The sequence below is a fragment of the Ostrinia furnacalis genome, unplaced genomic scaffold (genome assembly GCF_004193835.3).
Source record: "Ostrinia furnacalis isolate ACB-3 unplaced genomic scaffold, ASM419383v2 OfSCF1799, whole genome shotgun sequence".
NCBI classification, from domain to species: Eukaryota; Metazoa; Arthropoda; class Insecta; order Lepidoptera; family Crambidae; genus Ostrinia; species Ostrinia furnacalis.
Genome location: NW_021132038.1, coordinates 149,658 through 169,612, shown reverse-complemented (window position 1 = coordinate 169,612; position 19,955 = coordinate 149,658). Strand labels below are relative to the sequence as shown.

The following is a 19,955-nucleotide window of genomic DNA, read 5'->3' as shown; positions in this document are numbered from 1 at the left end:
ATAAAAAATTGGTACTTAAAAAATAAATCTTCACTCAATCATGTTGCTTTTGTCTAAAAATCTTGTAAGCGAGCACATTCATTGCGTTTTGAACTTCCCAAATAATTTTAATAACTAATAGAATTTGGAATCTAAATTAACTATAATATTCATCTGGATAAAATAAACATTGTTGTTTCTTTGCAACCGTCACCTTCGTATTGCCAAATAATAGTTAGCACAGTAAATTTTACTTTCTTTCTTGCGGAGCCCTTACGTTGCTATAGGTAAGTGGACCCACAAGCGATATCGATCATACTTTTTTATTATTGTCGCTTTTTCAAACAGACAATTTGTATTTCACGTCTTTGATTCGCAAATTTTCATCTATTATTATTAATCACTTTTGAGTAACGTTTCGCTTTGATTCTGAGTCTTCCTTGGTTTGTTTTTCACATCATTGTCTCACAGCTTCCATCGCTAAACTCTGTATCTATCCATCACATTGTTAGGTATATGTTTCACGCTAGATGCGCTTTCACAATCTTTTGGGCAAATCTTTAAACAGGTTTACCTTATCCCATGTTAAAAAATCTATTAGACTCCTTGTTAACAATTTTCTATTATTATGTACATTGATTTTTATTTTCACCTTCACTGTTCACATTTTATACTAAGCAACGCTACAATTGAAATACAATGTTTTCTTTTCTTTTCAGACGTGCTGACAGAAGCGTCTAAGGCACTGACTGAAGCCGCCAGACCAAAATCTCCATCAAAACATCTTGCTGACAATCTATCATTCATAAACGTAGACCAACCAACCCTTACTAGTGGAGCTATAGAGCTCGTAGACCGCACAATCGAGAAAAGTATAGATGTGATTGACCAAATCAAGAAAGAACAGCTTGCCGTCAAAATGGAAGAGATGCAGAAATCAACGTCATCGGACACATTTTATTCTGAATCAAGAGTAGAAACATCTACATCATCTTCATCTGTTCACAAAACATATGAAGGCGCTGAAATGAAGTTCCAGTCTATAGATCCGCGGGCACACATGTCTGACATGGTAGCCAAGTTTGGATCCACTGATATGGATGATTATAGCACTATTTTGTCTCACAAAGAAACAGAGACAAGAAAAATTTCAGGACAGGAATACTTTTCTGAAACCAAACAAGTGTCGTCATCCGATGATGACTCACTTGTTATAAAAACTGAAACTACACATGAACTTCGTGGACAAGAACACGAAGTGAAAGAAAAAACAACGGTGCGCAAAGAAGGTGATCAAACAGAAACGTCACAGAAGAAACTTGAAAGAGCTCATGAGGCTACAGCTAAAAGATCTGATGTAGAAACTAAAACCGTGTATAAAACCACCGATGACACGGACATCGTTAAAGTTGAAAGGGAATTTTCTGAGCAAGGGCTCTATACAGGAAGACAAACTAAATCTGAAGAACGAATGACAGCGCTCAAAGATGACACTATTAAGAAAAAACATGAAGTTAAAATTTCAGAAAGAGACATGTCCCACGAGCAATGGGGCAAAGAATATTTTACTGAACCTGGGGAACTTGAAGACATTAAAGAAGACGATGATTCAAAGGCAAGAATTGCGTATGTTGAGTCAGCTCTTAAGATCGTAGAAAAAGATGAGATTATATCAGGCGTAGAAGTGTCTGCTAAAGGAAAAGTTATAAGTTCAAAAGTTGAACATCATAGAGAAGAGTCTGTTATAGAAAGCAAAGAACACGATGATCTTAGTTCTGATGCATCTCATGCCCCGAGTTTCAAGAGTGAAACCGCTGAGCGACGCGGTTCTTCCGAAACGAGCCCTAAAAGTAAATCCAAATCTTTCAAAAAAGACGACGAAGTTTACGAAGTAGATTTTATAAAAGAAATAAAAGTCTCAACGTCTCCCGTCAAGAGTACGTTTAGCAGAACGGGAAGCCAAGATACTCATTCAGAATCAGAAGTAGCACCTGATTTGCCTCACGATGACAAAACTGGTGATACGCCTAAGAAAGAGAAACCGACAAGGTCTCCGGTGAAATTACCTCAGCAACAAATTCAAGAACAAGTCTGGGAAGTATCGCTTCAAAAAGCAGATTCATTTGAGATGGCAGATGAAATACCAAAATCCCTCAATCTCAAAACTGCTATGGTTCAATCATCAAGTACTGAAACAAAGAGTTCTGGGAGTGATACAGGCTTAGAACTACAAACTGTAGTCGAACCGAAATCTGACTTTACTTCTAAAATGGTAAAGAGTGATATGTCACCAAGCACTTTTGAGATTTCGGATGATATAAGCACCACATCGAAAGATCTAATGATTAAGTCAGGTGAAAGCTTGGACACTGAGTGTATGATTAAATCACTGGAATCTCACGAAGCCGAGATTCTCCAAAAATCAATGGATTCGACAGTCAGCGCAGAGACATTACACCCGTCTGAATTTTCAACCGAAGCTGATTCGGCTTTCTTAACTGGTACTGATCACAAGAGAGAAGAAATAAAGCTATTCAAAGAAAAGAGCCTCGAGGATATTTGCAGTAGCGGTTATGACACTGATCTCTCTTCTGCCGAGTTTCATGCTACGAAACTTGAGTCAGAACGGGTGGACCTGGATTCGTTAATGTCTGCTCAGCCACTGGCTGACTTGTCGGTTTTAGAAAAAACCATTGACGAAGTCAAACAGTCTCTTGAAGCAGCACAAGTAGAAATTATAAGTGAAAAAAGCGACGGAAGTAGTAAATACAAGCAGTCGCCATCTGAATTTCAGTTCAAACTTTTAATAAGTCCCGAAAGGCCTGAAGTTATCACTGAAGAACCACATCACGCTACAGAAGATCATTCTGATAAAACTTCGAGCGTTAAAAAAGACGACTTCCAGTTAGACAGCCAAACTTCGATTAGTAGTTCACATAAAGTGAGCTCGCAAGAAGAAACGACGACTTCTGATGAAGAGAAAGGCACAGTTTATATTAAAGAATCTAGCCCACCATTAGACGGAGCTGATATTTCTATCAGGTCAGACAGCGGCCCACATTCAATTTTAGAAACCGAAAGTGACATAATACTTTCTGATCGAGAGGGTTCCTCAAAAGGAAGTCCAGAAGTAAAATTGAGGGTTCAGAAGCATATTAAATCAAAGCTCGGTGTAGTTGAGAGGCGATCTGCTTCAGAAGTGGAGGGCTGGTCCAGTTCTGGTGAAAGTCACTATCACAGTTTTGAACATTCGGAGAGTAGGCCACTTTCTTCCGACTTAGAAGTTATGATGACAGCTCAAAGTGCAACTGAATTTGACACTGCTTTAACTAGCCACGATGTCTCTTCTCAATCTTTAAGGACGTCAAAGGATTATTATACTGCCGCAAGCTCGCTAGCTTCAAGAGACAGCATGAAAAGTCTAGATTCAGATGGCTCCAGCCATGTGGCCAGCATTGATATTTCCGACGCATCTGAAACACTCGTACCTTCAGCAAATGAACTGAAAGAAGAATTAATGGAAAGTAGCACGTATGTAGAGCAATTCTTGCATGAGGGAGAAAAAGAACAATCAGCAAAAGTCAAAGACGTTAGTGATGAAGAAGCGTCTGGGGACGAGGAAGATGTAAAAGCTGATTTAGAAGAACCAGTTGGAAAAATGAAGAGATCACATGAAATGCGTTTCTTACCCAAAGATATGATACCTGAACATTTCCCATTAGAAAGTACCTCTGAGAGCATTGAAGTAGACGAAGATTCATCTAAAGAACGAGATGGCTCTGACACTACAATTTCAAGTCAACTTAGAACTGATGAAATACTATCGTCATCAATTTCAAAGTTAGACATGCCTTCTTCTCAGTCTGAAATCGAGAAAAAGGTTGTTATTGAAGAAGTCATTAAGCCCACGACTCATGAAGTACACGCCATACCTTTTTCGGTGACTAAACTAGAAAAACCGACAAGAGAGTTTGTGGACGTTGAAAGTGAAATTATTCCAGTTGGTTCTGAAGAATATGAAGAAATAGTAAAACATGGAAGCATTACTCCAGAACTGAGGAAGTCGGACAAAGAAGAAGTAGCTATAGTAAAAACTACTGTACATGATGCTGAAATTGTACCTAGTAAAGTGGATACAACTTATACAGAACCAATAGAAATCAAAGAAGAATGTGTGAAAAAAGTAGTCAAAGAAGTGAGTGTCATACCATTCCCTGTGACAGAAATCCCTCCCAGTCAGAGAGAGTTCACTGATATTGAAGATGACATTATACCTATTGGTTCAAAACAGTATGAAGAAATCTTAAAATCCAAGAGCGACTCTGCTGTTCCCAAAACAAAGGCAGAAAAAGCCATAGTCAAAACTCCTGATTCACAACTTGAAAGCAAACAGAGCTCTACATCAAGTCTGAAAACTCACGAGCACTTATCAACGCCACATACTCCACTATCTGCACCTAGTCAAAGCTCTCTTTCTACTGATAACGGGCGTGAATATGTCCTAGATGACATGTATGATATATCTGAAACACCAGAATTGAGATCTGACTTGGTAACTGAAAGCAGCCGATCAGAGCTGGTGGTGACAACTGAAGAGAAGGCTCTACATACATATGAAAAAGAACAGGAGTCTCCAACGAGTGACGAATTTGAAATGGTTGATAAACCAAGTGAGATGGACGACTTTGTCGTCATTGAAGAGGTCGCAAAAGAAGCACAAGAAACTGATACAGAGGGAAAGAGTGTCCAAATAAAAGCTCAGAAATATGAAAAGAAACACGACACTGAAGTTGAAGAATACCTGTCGAAGGCATCTAAGAAGCAGGAAAGTACAAGCAGTGCCGGATCCGGATCTTTATCTGATGAAGAATTATTAGCCTATGAAATTGAACAAAAACGTTTGCAAGCTCAGGAATTAGCTGAGATTGAGGCAGGAAAGCGATGGATACAAATGCAGTTTGAAGGCGATCCAAGATACGATTATGAAAGAATACCGCTGGAGGATATTAAAGAAGAAGAAATGACTGATTTTGATGCTAGTAGAATAGGTAGCTTAAGTTCCCAGAAGGAGTCTATTGGAAGCTATGGCAGCTTCAGAAACTCGTACGGAAGTCTTTCTGAATCGGAAATGGCGTCTCGGATAAGATTTAGAGTACGCGGAGATAATGATGATATCTCTATCAGCTCGTTGCAAGAATTTGAAAATCTTGAAAAGGCTTTGATGGAGCAGTACCAGCAGCACTCATCTTCTTCACAGGAGTCTTTGAATGGATCTCTTCCTAGGCGATACATTCTTAGTAAGAGTCAAGGTGATGATATTTCGATTTCAAGCTTAAAAGAATTTGAAGGTCTAGAATCAGCATGTCTTGAAGCATTGAAGGCCGAAATTTTAGCGAAACAAAAAGAAGCTCTTTTACTGGCTGATCCCAAAGAAGTTAGTGGCAGCTTCTTAGAACGAGAGAAACGATCCTACTCCGGTAGTTCTGAAAGCAGCCCACCACAAAAGGGAGGTAGTCCTGGTCAAAAAAGTGGGAGCCCATCGCAAAAAGGAGGTAGTCCTTCCCAGAAAGTAGGCAGCTATGGAAGTCCATCTCAAAAGCTACTTACAGAGTCCGCAGCTATTCGTAAATTAATCGATCAACAGATGGCCTTGGAACAGAAACTACAAGAACAGATTACACCTAAAGTAGTGACTGTTAAGAAGTTTGACGAAAGAGGTGCTTTCTTTGTTGCTGAACCTGAACCAGAAACAGAAAAAGAACCTAAACAGACAGAAGTAACTGAAGAGTGCACAAAATCATCCTCATTTGTTTGTGCTGCCGCTCCAAGTGACGGTTCAGCCGAGTCGATTCCAGGAGATTGCGAGGAGATGATGAAAATATTGGATCAGGAAGAGAAGTCTAAATCATCGCAGGCAGTTACAAGGACGTTTACTGACGGTGGAGTTATCGAAGTAGTTAGAACTACTACAGTAATACAGCAGAAATTCGTTGATGGTAAAAAGGTGTCTGAAACAGTAACAAGCACTGATGGAGAAGGTGCTATGGATATACCAGCACGGCCTAAGCAGTTTGACGAGAGTGCTCCTTTGTCTTTTGGTTCAGAAATGTCATCTTCGATTATATCGCAGTCTTCCGAGATGGATAGCTTGATGACTGTGCTAGAAAGGCATTCCTCCGAGGGTGAGGTGGTGACGGTGACGAAGCAAACGATAATGATGACGTCAGACAAGCCAGAGGATTTGGAATTCTCTAGGGAGGGGAGCATGGTCCGTGAGCTCTCGCCCTCTTCGGGGAGGTCGATAGCTCACAGCGTAATCTCCTTTTCCGGTAAACAATTTACAGATCCAGCTAGTGGCTCCTGGAGTGGACAGGACGAGGAATTGAGCTCATCTGGGAGTTTTAGCAGGTAATGTTTATTTTTTCAACCTTACTTCTTTTGTTTTTAATAAATTAGAATGAAGACAATGCAGTACAGAGCAGAAAAGTCATGATGCGTAAAATAAGACAATATAATTATTTCATCGGCTATGATATGTATGATCATTTTTTTTATTTATCCTATAACTTTACATGACTTTACTACTCTACATTTTAGCTGACTCGCTCTTGGAACTCTATATAGAGCTAACGAATTTTTAACATGTTAAACTTTACGCTCTTACCTAATACCTACCTTAATTTATTGTCTCAGAGGTGCACGTGCGGACCTGATGCTTGGAAGCACCGACAGCTTAGAAGCAACCAGCTCCAACGCCACCCGAGCTACCTACAACTACGAGGTCGACACCCCCATGACTGGCAGTCTCACCTCAGGAGGTAAGTAGAGGCTTGGCTTCTATGTAACTTTCTTATCTACTTCATTTCTTTACATATTTATGTCTGAAGCATGTTGCAAGAACAGTGTCATTAGTATAACACTATTTATTGCAATAGAAACAACCACATGGCAAAGCTTCGATAGACAGAGGCCTCTCATGAACTTTCCCGACCTAGGTTCGATTCCCAGGTATAAAAATAATAAATATCGGAAAAGAATACCTATCACCTAAATGGGTACCTATAATCTTTGGTCCAGTTTCATAAAGTCACACGAAAAAAGAAGAAGAACTACAAATCAGAAAAACTACAACACACGACTGACACTTGTATGGTTCATGATAAAACATTTCAACAAGTTTATATTTCTTTTGAATACTTTACTTCAGGCATGCTTAGTGTTTGAATCTTTTTATGACCATTTTTTACTACTTTTGTGTATTTTCAATCAAAGCTCGAATGAAAGCAGTTGCAAGTTATTCTTCTGTAATTAATGTTGTATATCCAGGTAATGTTGATGATATTATATTAACACTTAACAATAAATTAACATCTATCAGGTATATTATCAAAAGCTTTTTAGATATCAACATACTTATACCTTTACAAATCATATAGCAAACACGCGCATATGGTTTACTGCAAAATACATAATATACTATGCTGCTTAATATCTCTATCGTTGTATACTAACATTAATATTATGCATGGCAGCATAAATGTAAACACACAATGCTTGCTCTCATCCCGGCTTTACTTGTCTGCTCATTTATTTTTACCTCTTTAATTATATTCTTACCTCTTCTCTCCTGAAGGTTGCTTGCATTTACTCGTATTATTATTCCAGTGTCTTGTTGCACGTTTATTATGGTAATATTCCACGGAGCCCTTAAAATTTTCATTTTAAAGCACTTGCGCGTGACACATTTTAAAGAACCCACTGCCTTTCGCGTGCCTAGTGACTGCTCTTCCATCTGAGCTACTTAGACACTGTCCGCTGTTGCGACCACGTTTCCACTTGGGACATACGTAATAGCTATGTGGGATGCTTATGGTGGCACACATCTGGGTTGTCACCTCAAGGAATACAACATACACTATGTAAGAAAAGTCTTGACATCGACAGTAAAGAAGGGCACCCAAAAGTAAGGACATGAAGAAGCTATAGGTTATTAGTAGTTTCAATAATTACAACACTAGCACTTTATTTTCTGGAATATAAACATTATATTTTATTAACATTCTCAAAGCAATCTTCAGGGCTGGTAAGTATGACAATAACTGAAACGGGCCTCCAAAAATGAGCAGGCACCAACTAATAATACTAATAACCTTTGCTACCCCACCAAGCTTGATACTAATCAGAAAGATAACAGCGGTACGCCCTCCAGGATCCAACACGATGGTCTCTTCCCTGGACACCCTGGATCCGGTGACGGCTGTCCAGATGGAGAGTCTGGAACACCAGTCCACGAGCGAACACTACTCCCATGATTATGAAGTTCAAGAACCTGATTCGGATACTGAACGACTGGTGAGTATTAGAACACTAGACAAAATCATATAAAACAAGAAGCCACTCAATTCAAATGTAACTAATCATATTAATATTGTGTCTGACCAAAACTGGTTTTTGCGACAAAACGAAACCGAAATTATCTTACAAAGATCATGTTTTGAGATAAAAATAAATAAAATAGAGTCAGTTTCCTGTACAACTGCTGTAAAATTTTTGCTAGGGAGTTTTAAAATCAACATTAGTCAACTAAATTCGTGAACTGATGACGTCTTGCACTCTTTTGTCAAAAAAATTCTAGAGTATCATTTACAGTTCTTAAAAAATAAGGTAATTGACTCGTAGAGTCAGTGTATTTTTATACAACAAAAGGCTGGAAGAATAAAGTGGTATTTTGTTCAAAGTAATTTAAAATTTTCTTCATCTTTTCAAGGAACTGGACGGGCGAGCACCGCGGGCTAAGGAGCGCACCATCATGTTTGACAGCACTGACACGCTCAGCGCTGTTAGCGGAGACAACTCCGTGAAGGAAGCCGCCGTGGAGACCCCGGCACCTACCTTCTACATTGGAGACACGCCTATTGTTAGAGGTATGGATTGTATATTTTTCATTTAAATAAGATTTACTGATAGTCTAGTAATTAGTACTTGTCGTAACTGCCACTTGTTGTTGCTCACTGCTAAATTCATCTGCTGCATGAACTGAAGGATATTCTAAGCTACTAAAAACGTCAGTTCTACTATCTGTGCGAAGCCAGCGCTGGGAACTAGCAGTTTATAAGAAAAGACAAAAAAAATCACTAAACTACTTTTAAATGTCACTTTATTTCATTTTAGATAATGATCAAATTAATATCTTTATGCTTTACTTTCATTTTCTTTTGTTTTAGGAGACAGACGTGATGAGGATGATGAACCGCAACCAGTTCTGTCTGGAAGCTGCCCAGCATCCCTGCCTCCTGCTACGCAGCCTTCTCCACCAGTTCCTGCTCAAAGAAGGTAGTGTATTTGACCATCAGATTGTTTCATTGTCACAAAATATAGTCCACCTTTTAAAGCTTCATCTCTTTTGAATATTTCTTTCTGATCATTTATCTTCCTATCTACTTAACTGCCATTGAAATCTAAAACAAAACCATTATTATTATGCTAAATTATATTTTGCTATCTACAACGCTACAGGCTTGTTAATTTCTTTTTTATCATTTTCAAATCAGTTTTTGCTATATTGTCATATTGTACCTACTAAACAATACTTGTTATCATTGCAGCTGCTATTGTTTAAGTCACTCCCAAGAAAATCTCAACAAATAGGTACACGATTTTGTATCGTAATGCTTTTTAATATGGTTTGCTCTATCATCATCATTATCATCAGTATTTATTTCTATGTATTTATAAACATTGATTTTTGCTTTGTTACAAAAAAGTGTGAGAGTTGAGTTTTTTGAATCCATACAAATAGCATGTTGAGTGTTATTTGAGTTTAGTCGACAATCTAAAATATTAAATATTTATGTATTTCTACTTTTACTATCTAATGGAAGCTTTGTTTCGTCTATTTCATGCTTAGTTAATATGTAACCATTATCAACAATACTTAAACTATTTAAATTAACAGATATTTAATTTTGACAGATAGATAATGACGCACCCACATAAATTCCATTAATTTGCTTATTACTTGGGAACAAAGGATTCGTTAGATGTTTAAAACTTTCAGAAGTAACTTAAATTTTATTTGTTGTAATATTGTTTTCAGATCTCTCACGATGATTGCAAAATCACCACCCTCTAGCATTGACGAGACAACCAAGAAGTAAATCTGCATTTTAAATTTTACTTTTCGTGTTTTTAATTTTAATTCTAGTCTTTTGTACTATTGCAGCTAAAGCTGATATAGCTTAAGGCATTCGATGCACTGCTGTTACTAACTGATTATTAATAATGAGATCTTGTTACCTGAAGTACAATAGTCGTGTAGTCAAGTTAAACAACGTAGGTGAAATATCAAGTATTATAAGACTATCGTAAAGTTTCTTACCATGTAGTACTCTTTGTACTCGCATTGAAAGTCCTATACTCATTGATGTGTTACTATGATCTATCAATTTCACTTAAGAATAATCTTCCTAATGAATTGAGGATCGTGAACTTGTTTTTACAACCCGGATATCAAACATTTGGTCCAATATTCTTGCGGACCAATATTTGTACAAATTATGGTTGTAAAAATCAAGTTCTGTATCGGATAGTATTTTGGTACTCATTTTTGTACTGAACAGTCGGTTTTTGTACGACATTGGTCCATGTAACTTCGACCTATCCTTTTAGGTAGCGCTTAGCTTTTAGTTTGGGTATTACCGCTTACTCAGTAAAACTTAACACTGTAGGACTATTGAATATTTTATAAGCATAAGTGGTAAGTAGGTACATTCCCGATACTATCGATTTTGATATTGGAGTTCTGGTAGACAGATGGATGTATTAAACGACTAAAAATCTGTCCTTTTAGATACTAACTTTACAGGCAGTTGATATGATTTTGACGATCTCAGTTTTGATTCTTGCACAATTTCTTACATAAGTAGATAGGTAGAAATACAAAATGTAGGGTAAGCATCTACGGCCATTAAAGTCATTGGTGAAGTTATTTTAGATGATATTAATATTGCTTCAGTTTCAAAAATTCACATTTAAACAATTTATGTCGTTGGATCTCTTTTCTTAGATGTAGCGTCTATAATAGGCAATGTACTTAATTTATCGTGTGGCCGTAGAGTATATACCATTTTAATTGGGTAAAATGCTTGCTCACTTCCAAAAGTTTTGTATTCTTTGTAAAGGATAAACATTTACTTTAAGCGCCATGGGTAAGGTAACGTCGAGGTAAAATAAATTTTCGCTACGACGTATCATGGGGACACAGTCAGACCATTTAGGGTGGTATCATCTTCTAACCTGTTTCTAGAACATGGTGTTAGTGTGTCTTCATGCTTTTGGATTGAGACTGACAGTGGATAGGAATTTAAGGATAAATTCAAATAGAAAGGCTTAGATAATCACGACCTCAAGCTACAAAGGTTTCATATCGATGGGCGTAACATTGCCTCTGGAAATGAGGCTATCTGCTTGTATATGTATACATATAGTCTAATTTCGTTTAAGTCTGTGTGCTTAAGGATTTGGTGTTAAGATAATAACAATGCTAGGATCTAATGTTGCTACTGTGTCATATTAAGTTTCAAATGCGGTTAAGTTGCCCTGTTCTATTGTTCCACGTTGTATTTGTAATATTGCTGAATATTCTATCGATTAAACTAAAATATTATTGAATATTAATAAAAATGCTATGTCTCATATTTAATTGTGTGGTTTTATTTCTCATCCCTTAGTTAAATACGTTACGATTACAAGAAAATTGGATTTTGAATAAAACAATGTGTTTAAAATTAACATATTTTATTAACAAAATATATTTCATTGTTACAAAAGTAAAAATAATACAAAATTTCACAGGCAGAGTATTTTGAAATAATAAAAACGTAACAAAATATCAATACTGAAATTACAAACATTTCATAAACAAATTATTAACATAAGTTTGCAAAAGAACATTTAAAACTTAAAATTATCATTTCGATGCCATACATTTACATTTTAGAACAATATCATAAATTCTTATACATTTGTAAATAGTCATGAATATTGGCACTAAAAGTTGCACAAAATTTCAAAACACTACAATTTATTAATGAAAATGCTTCAAATGAGAAATCAACATCATAAAACTATCTAACATTTGATTTTATGATTTCCCATTCAAATTATTTTCACTTAACCCTTTAATATCTTACATCTAATTCCTTACATTTACTATGGCATTTCGATATTTATTTCCATTCATTCTGTTAGAAGTTAACAATCAAAATCAACAATGGATTTAAAGTAAGATAATAAATAAGAATAAATAGTTAATAAATAAGTCTTCACTTTGGTGGTAAAGTAACGCCTCATAGGGTAAAAATAAGTAAAGTCATAGAAAATAAATCAGTGCTTGAAAATACTATGATTGACTCTTGAAAAGCCCTCACAATGAATCGAACTCTGAAACATCACTCGTCTGAAAAATAAAGGGAAAAATCATTAGTACTACATCATCATAGTGTCTCAGTACAGAAAAATTCAACGATTGCATAGTAAAGACTACAAAAGTAATAGTTTATAGCTGGGTTGAATATAATAATGGGAATCTAATAGAAATTGATGTACGCTAAGAGAAAAGGTGATAGTAGTATTAGAGAAAAAGAGTGCTATAATTTGTATTTAATTATAATAAAGCACCATATAAAGGAATCAAGAGTTCATCACAATTTAGTATGACTACTTCTTAAAATCACCCCTTGATACTTTAACAAGTAAGAACTCATGGTTTAGATTAGTAGAAGTTTTAAAGTTTAGACTTGTGATAAGCTTTTGACTCTGTGTCTGGTGTTAACTACAGTGCTGTGAATTGTGATACCCACAAGGTCCGGTTTATAGAGGTGCACGTGCGGCAGGAGGAAAGTGGATCCAAGGTCTCGCTCAGCCATGGTGTTGGCCTCCTGCATGCAATAGTTAATTATTTACAAACAGGACTCTCGCAAGGAGGTGTTTTGGGTCCGTTACTATTAATTATTCTACGCTTAAAGGAAAACAAGGCTTAATAGTGGATATCTAAAGATTAAGGTGTAAAGTTTTGGTTTAGCAATGAGCATAGACGTGCTGTGGCATAGTGTAGCGTAAGACAACGGCTTTCAAATATTATGAAATCGCCACACCGCGCCAAAACATACACACACTTGCTGTTCAATAGAGACTTATCTCCCAAAATAGCTAAAAATAAAATTTGCCTAGTCCAAATTGTAAATAGGTGCTAGGACATTGTCGTAGATGCTTAGTGGGTCAATTAGAGCAATTTATTTTATTGAAATAATAAAATTACCTGATGTGTAAGACGAGTAGACGATGCAGCTCTCCCTGTGCTAGCAGGTAACGTTCCTCCAATCGAACGAGCCTCTGATAGAGTCCTGGACAAAAAAAGTCTTGTTTAACAAAACTAGTCATCAACCATGAAAATGGTAAAATATGTTACATCTACAATGGCTCGTTCTCACGGTAATCCAATTTACGGGATCCAGTAATGCAAGATTGCGCAAACCTGGACTGTCGTGTGAACACACATTTAATTTTGTGTGTGTCTGAAATTCGAATTACAAATTCGAACGGATAGGTTTTTTGCGGAACACTGCAAACGTGATGTTTGTGTGAACTATACAGTGTGAGTCACGATAAAGTGTACATATGAAAATAGATGAAACTAGACCTATTTTTATCGACAAAAAAGAGGTCAAAAATTTTTGGAGTTTTTATTTTTTATAGATTTTTTTTTCTTCCGATTACTTATTGTAAAGGTCTAGTTTCACCTATTTTCATATGTGCACTTTAACGTGACTCACACTGTATTAAAATACTTAAAGGGATCCTGCAAAGAATATGTCTGCGCTGCGTTGGGAACAAGCCCCTAGAGTATTTTAAGATAATTATTAAAAAGGACAAAATATAGTCACTTACAGTTCACCAATTCTTCTCTCAGCATCCGTCCATTCCGAAATGTCTTCTTGACTGTAAGATTTCCGCAGGGAATCGAATCTTGCTAAGTCCGCTTCGAGGTCCGCCTTGTGTACTGATGATAGGTCGTCCCTGTCTTCTTTGATGTTGGCTTCATCAGGCCTGATGGTCGTCGACACTTTGAATCCAGCTGATACTAGCGCTCCTGGATTAGATAAAAGTGTGGTAAGAACACACAAAGGTAGCAGGAAAGCGCTGGACGCAGGCCGCTACTAACAGGGTAACATGGAAAGCATTGGGGGAGGCCTATGTTCAGCAGTGGACGTCCTATGGCTGAGATGATGATGATGATGATGTGGTAAGAACAGACAAAGCTGCTACAGTTGATCCTGATGATTAAAGTTTGAAAATAAAAAAAGCTAATGGCAACTCTACACAGATAAGTTTTAAAAAAAGTTATTTATCAAAAGTCCCCTTACGTTTTACGATTTCATTCGGAAAATAATTTTCATTTGGAAGCACTTTCAGTCCTAGGGCAGTACTTAAAGTTAGATTTTTTTCTAGGTTCTTGAATTATATTTCATAATGCGATTGAGACGTGCTTTAACGTATTGGGTCTCGTGTCATAATAATACATACCTTGTTTATTATGCCTGTCCTTATTCGCGCTGTAAGAAGATTCCATACTATGCTTCCTTCTCATCTGAAAATATTGACAGTTATAACAAAGTAACAGCAGTCTCTTTATAGTCTTAGGCTGAGTTGCACCACTTAAATTTGACAGTAAATTTAACGATAACCGGTGCTTTTTGTATGAAGTTTGACAGATTTTTGACGTTTGTCAAAATTAAAGTAAGATGGTGCAACCCACCCTTATAAATATTAAATATTTTACAAGCAGAAGTACCAATTATCTCTATATTGAGTACATTACCTCTTCATCATTGTTGACAGCTCCTGACTCCAAGTAGCTGATCAGCTTCGCCTCGCTACTCAGTTCTAGGCTAAGCTTCTTTGAAATATTCTCTCGGCTACAATAAAAAATGTTAGTGTAACAAGAGCTTGATACATCAAAGGTTTACCACAGAGAAATCATCATCAAAATATATTTTATCCATTTTAGGTAGTACTAAAACTTTTTAAAGTTTTCTACTCTAATTTGGCAATTTTCATCTAATTCTACAAGAAGCCTAGGCCATTCAGCTACCAAACAAACATCATCAGCAAAAAACTAGCGTGGGGAATTTTCTACATTTTAGAGGCAGCGAAGCAAGTCACGCCATGCAAGCGGCATGAAGCATGCTGTTTTTGAATTCCTTTTTGCTTGGTGGTTAACCAAATTGTTTTCCGTGTGCAATCTTGCAAACCCACGTCTGATGACGTCCTGCTCAAAATACCTTTCGAAAGAGCCCATTAAATTCGGTTTCTGAGTAGACGTTTTCTCCTTCAGACCTGTGGTAAATTAAAGAGGGCCGTGCTCCTGCATTGGATACTAAATAACTTGATGATGATGATGAGCACGCTCAGTCGCTCAATCTAAAAACCTCAATTCAGAAACCGAATCTAACATTGTTTGATATGATTCAGTATGGAGCTAAAGTGCGGGTAGCATAAGCAACTGTGGGTGAACCTGTCTTGGTGGTGGGGGTGCAGCCGCGCGCGCGGGATCATGACGGCGGGCGCGGGGGGCGGGGGCGCCTCGTGCGCGGGCGGCTCCGACATCACGCACTTCTTGCCTGACGCTCGCTGCTGAAACATGTTATAATAAAACAAATGTTAGCACCTTATAAATAAACAGGGATTAGGGATTGAATATTTCTTATTTTAAATAAATCTTTCTTTCTTTTTTCTGTCTTTCTTTCTATATTTTCAAAGTGCCTTCTAGTCTTAAAACTATGACGTAACAGATCAGTAAGATACACTCCCATATGCACACTCAAACTGCCAGCTTCTACTGACACAGTATTGAAGGACGCAAGCCACCAGGTCAGGCGGTNTACCAATTGTCTCTATATTGAGTACATTACCTCTTCATCATTGTTGACAGCTCCTGACTCCAAGTAGCTGATCAGCTTCGCCTCGCTACTCAGTTCTAGGCTAAGCTTCTTTGAAATATTCTCTCGGCTACAATAGAAAATGTTAGAGTGACAAGAGAAACTTATTGGATTAATACATTCAAGTTTTAAAACTAAAAATCATCAACAAATATTATACCCCTTTTTTCAATACAATAAATTCTTTTACCAAAGCTGTAACAAATCAAAACTACTAAAACTTTTTAACTTTTGCACTCAGCTACCAAAAAAATAGCGTGGGAAAGCACAAAAGCACGCCAGCGGTGCAAGCCACACCATGCAAGTTCTTAAGTGTGTAACCATCAAATTGTTGTGTGTGCGATCTTGCAAACATACGACTACTGACGTGACGTCATACCTGATACGTCTTGTTGCGGGTTGCAGGCCAAGCTTGTGTAGCTTAGCTCGCATAGCTGACATTGTCTTTGATAGTGTTGTCAATTTTCAACGAAAACTGCGTTGGCCTATACGACCTAAGCTAAAATAACTTAGCATTCTATTCACGCACGCACGGATCTAAAGTGCGGGTAGCATAAGCAACTGTGGGTGAACCTGTCTTGGTGGTGGGGGTGCAGCCGCGCGCGCGGGATCATGACGGCGGGCGCGGGGGGCGGGGGCGCCTCGTGCGCGGGCGGCTCCGACATCACGCACTTCTTGCCTGACGCTCGCTGCTGGAACACGTTATAATAAAATAAATGTTAGCACCTTATAAATAAACAGGGATTAGGGATTGAATATTTTTTTATTTTAAATAAAATAAACAGGAATTAGGGATTGAATATTTTTCTTATTTTAAATAAATCTTTCTTTCTTTTTTCTGTCTTTCTTTCTATATTTTCAAAGGTGCCTTCTAGTCTTAAAACTATGACGTAACAGATCAGTAAGATACACTCCCATATGCACACTCAAACTGCCAGCTTCTACTCATCTACTGACACAGTATTAAAGGACGCAAGCCACCTGGTGAGGCGGCCGACAGAAGAATTTAACAGATGATCATCATCATCACAGGTAATTGAGTCACTAGGAGAATTACCTTCTCTTATTTAGAGGAAAGTAGAGGATTTGTCTACAGTCCCTTCGCTCTTTTAACGAAAAAATATTGAAAACCATTATACATTATTTATTTACCTTCGTAGGCATGTAAGGTAGAGACGCGTTCTGAACACTAGACGCGTCACCAGACTCCGGCCTCTCGCTGATCAGGGCTCTTCTGTCTGCTCTTTGTTTGGATGGCATTGCTCCCTGAAATTAACCAATATAAATTTTGTTAACCGTTATTTAGATCCAAATAAGTAAATACTGAGAATATATCTCTTTAACTGTCTTTTCAGACTATCTCTAGCTAGGGCCTTCTTCACAAATGTGAGTGCTCTCAAAAGTGCTAAGCTATAACAAGCAACAACAACAACAAATAGGTGAGCACAGAATGCTAAAGCAACTGGCACAGAGGGCACTCTACCCGAATGAGTTTTTTACTATATTATTATGTAAGATTCTAGACTTTACCTGGTGCAGACTCGGCATGCTCTGTATACAAGCGACGATGGAGCGCGGCTGCCTGCGCGGGCGACTGCACGCCACAACTGCACACGCTGCCAGCACCACTGATAGCAAGGCTCCCGCTACCACCAGGGAGATCAGCACCACTGGAACGATTGGTGGAAATAATTAGCAGCGAGATCAGCACTGGAACTGGTGGATACAAATTATGAAAGATTGTGGGCATAGGCTATAGGATGTATGATTCCAGCAGATTAGAATAGGACTACGAGCTCTCACTCTTTCCATGGATGTCGTAAAAGATGGTTAAGGGTTCACATCAGGCCTCCACAAATCGTTATTGGCCGGTCATTTATAGTCTTCATTGAAGGAGCAAGATTCTCTTCGATTTACCAGAGTTTAGTGCAGGATTTCCTCCTCCCTCTTCACTCCCACGCGGGCTTAACGAATTGGAAAACTTGATGTGCGTATTTACATCAAGTTTTCCAATAAGTCTATTTCTCCCTTGATCATCTTTTATGACATTCACAGCAATAGTGGAGGTGGTTCTATTCTTCTTTGCTGTGACCACTCGGCGGTATACTGCATTTATTCTAAACTATCTGCAGCTTTATCAAAAGCCGGCATTGCTCCAGCTCAAACCATGCATTTCGCTAACTCTTGTAATGCAAGCAGCAAGGGGCTGGAACCCATTGCTTCCTGGTATGGCAACTATCTTCACTTACCCTTGAGGTTGATCTGGCACGAGCTACCCGCATACCACTGGAAGCACTCGCACAGCACGCGGCGGTCGTCGCGCGAGTAGCACGCGCCGTGGTAGTTGCAGCGCTCGCAGCCCACCGGCTCGGCTGGAATATTAACAATCAATGTTTAAAATAGGTTTCGGGATAAGGTGAGGCAAAAGAAGAATAATATTTAAAAATGGTCAAAGCTTAGTTAATATTCCGTATCAAATCCATCTTTACTTCTACTATTCCTTTCCTACTTAGCTTTTTCATATAATCATTCCTTGCGTCATTTATTCATTTTGTCCCATTCATCCTTACCTAATTTGCTTAGAAAACATTCTGCCGCTTCCATCTAGAGCGGTAGAGTTTTGGACTCCGATACCGAACTATCTTTAGACTTTTCAGGAAAAATTTACTACCTTCCAAGGGCTAAAAGGTTTTATAGAGCTATGGCGTGGCTGTGGTTTGGCTTATCTTGTTTTAAACCTTATGAGCAATAAGTACCTACATTTCGTTTCTTCAGAAGCGCATACCTACTAGTTTTAAATAACTTTAAGAGTAGGCGCACACCGTTGATTTTTAGTTGGCCGATAGTTGTGCCCGATTTTAAATTGTATGAAGAATCGGCCAAATCGAATCGGCGTAGTGTGCGCACTCCCATACATGCCCATACTGATCAACTGCCCGACTAAACTATCGGCCGACGAAAAATCAACGGTGTGCGCCTACTCTAAGAGCAAAAACTGAAAAAAGTTCCGAAACGCATTTTTTTGCGAAGTACACAGTGATTGATCTTAAACCTTCTAATGTATGCTTTGTTTACCTATTTGTTTTTAAATAACTATAATACACGTACCAGAACAGATCCTTCCAGGGTACAGAGTGTTGACGCTGAGATCAGCAAAACCTTCGAGACAGCTGCAGGTGTAGGTCCCGCGCAGGTTGAAGCACTGCGCATGCTCGGAGCAGTCGTGGAATTGGCCGCTGGTGCACTCGTCGAAGTCTGTGAAAGACAGAAGAAAATTTAGGTACTATAGTCTTTGTTACTCAGTGTCTCAGTCAGTGTCTGAGGTATGGGATCGGCACCAGATGGGTGACATTGACATAATAATATTATGACGTAGCAGAGCATACAAATCTGAAGCACATTTGAAGTTTCGCTGATGTCCCAAAGTACTGACTGAGTTAAACGCTAGAAAAACCCCTTGATATTTTTGAGACCTCGCGAAAATTCACTAAAAAGCTTGACAGGATTAGGATGAATGGTTTAAATAGGGATGATGACGTAGAAATTGGCCTATGGCTATGCAAGGGGATCTTAAAAGTTGGATTCCGGTCGGGTCGTGTTTATTTAGAAAATGTTTCTTTCTTTGAATTACACTTTGATTTAATTAGAATTATTGTTTTTTTTTTTTTCATTTCAGATCCACCAAGTACGCATTAACTTTCGTGGGATTTTCGCGCACGGACTCCGTTTCACATTTCTCCTCATATTCATTGTTAGTGGCAATTTCGGGTACGGAACTCTACAACAATACATACCGCTGACATCCAGTCTGTCCACCAGGTCAGAGGCAGCATGGACGTCGGTCCCTCCCAGGCTGTAGTTGTTGTTCCGCAGGTACTTCTCGATGACCTCCTTCAGACGGCTTTCGTGAGCGTTGTCGGAAAGCTGGAAAACAAGCGTTTATTCAAGAATCTCAGCAATTTTTCTACTTGGCCCAAA

The 19,955-nt window shown here is 38.2% G+C and overlaps 3 protein-coding genes across 3 annotated transcripts in view; 1 reads left to right on the top strand and 2 right to left on the bottom strand.

The window, feature by feature from the left end:
• The window catches only part of LOC114353723 (ankyrin-2), a 63,009-nt gene extending 51,384 nt beyond the window's left edge, over window positions 1–11,625 (top strand). The window contains 6 exon segments of the mRNA XM_028305800.1: window positions 699–6,387; window positions 6,673–6,797; window positions 8,174–8,331; window positions 8,747–8,903; window positions 9,204–9,312; window positions 10,076–11,625. Coding sequence (XP_028161601.1) covers window positions 699–6,387; window positions 6,673–6,797; window positions 8,174–8,331; window positions 8,747–8,903; window positions 9,204–9,312; window positions 10,076–10,136 — 6,299 coding nt within the window. The 3' untranslated portion in view covers window positions 10,137–11,625.
• Window positions 11,626–12,224: 599 nt separating this feature from the next.
• On the bottom strand, window positions 12,225–15,668 carry LOC114353724 (uncharacterized). Its single transcript, XM_028305801.1, has 7 exons — window positions 15,554–15,668; window positions 14,858–14,954; window positions 14,563–14,626; window positions 13,927–14,128; window positions 13,298–13,382; window positions 12,840–12,917; window positions 12,225–12,436 (listed from the first exon to the last, which is right to left on the bottom strand). Exons 1-7 carry the CDS (start codon window positions 15,643–15,645, stop codon window positions 12,404–12,406), a joined length of 651 nt encoding a protein of 216 aa, XP_028161602.1. The 5' UTR covers window positions 15,646–15,668; the 3' UTR covers window positions 12,225–12,403.
• A 264-nt stretch (window positions 15,669–15,932) lies between these two features.
• LOC114353722 (uncharacterized threonine-rich GPI-anchored glycoprotein PJ4664.02) overlaps window positions 15,933–19,955 on the bottom strand; it is a 41,651-nt gene continuing 37,628 nt past the window's right edge. The window contains exons 14-17 of the mRNA XM_028305799.1: window positions 17,508–17,559; window positions 17,130–17,243; window positions 16,551–16,669; window positions 15,933–16,047 (exon numbers count right to left, since the gene is read on the bottom strand). Coding sequence (XP_028161600.1) covers window positions 15,933–16,047; window positions 16,551–16,669; window positions 17,130–17,243; window positions 17,508–17,559 — 400 coding nt within the window. The remainder of the gene's footprint in view (window positions 16,048–16,550; window positions 16,670–17,129; window positions 17,244–17,507; window positions 17,560–19,955) is intronic.

What these genes read in the sequence shown, in the direction of transcription:
- LOC114353724 (XM_028305801.1), bottom strand. Translation starts at nt 15,645, where the DNA reads ATGTCGGAGCCGCCCGCGCACGAGGCGCCCCCGCCCCCCGCGCCCGCC. An exon ending in CTGTCAACAATGATGAAGAG is followed by an intron (nt 14,627 to 14,857) that starts GTAATGTACTCA and finishes CAATATTTTCAG; the next exon opens with ATGAGAAGGAAGCATAGTAT. An exon ending in ACCTCTATAAACCGGACCTT is followed by an intron (nt 12,437 to 12,839) that starts GTGGGTATCACA and finishes TTTATTTTTCAG; the next exon opens with ACGAGTGATGTTTCAGAGTT.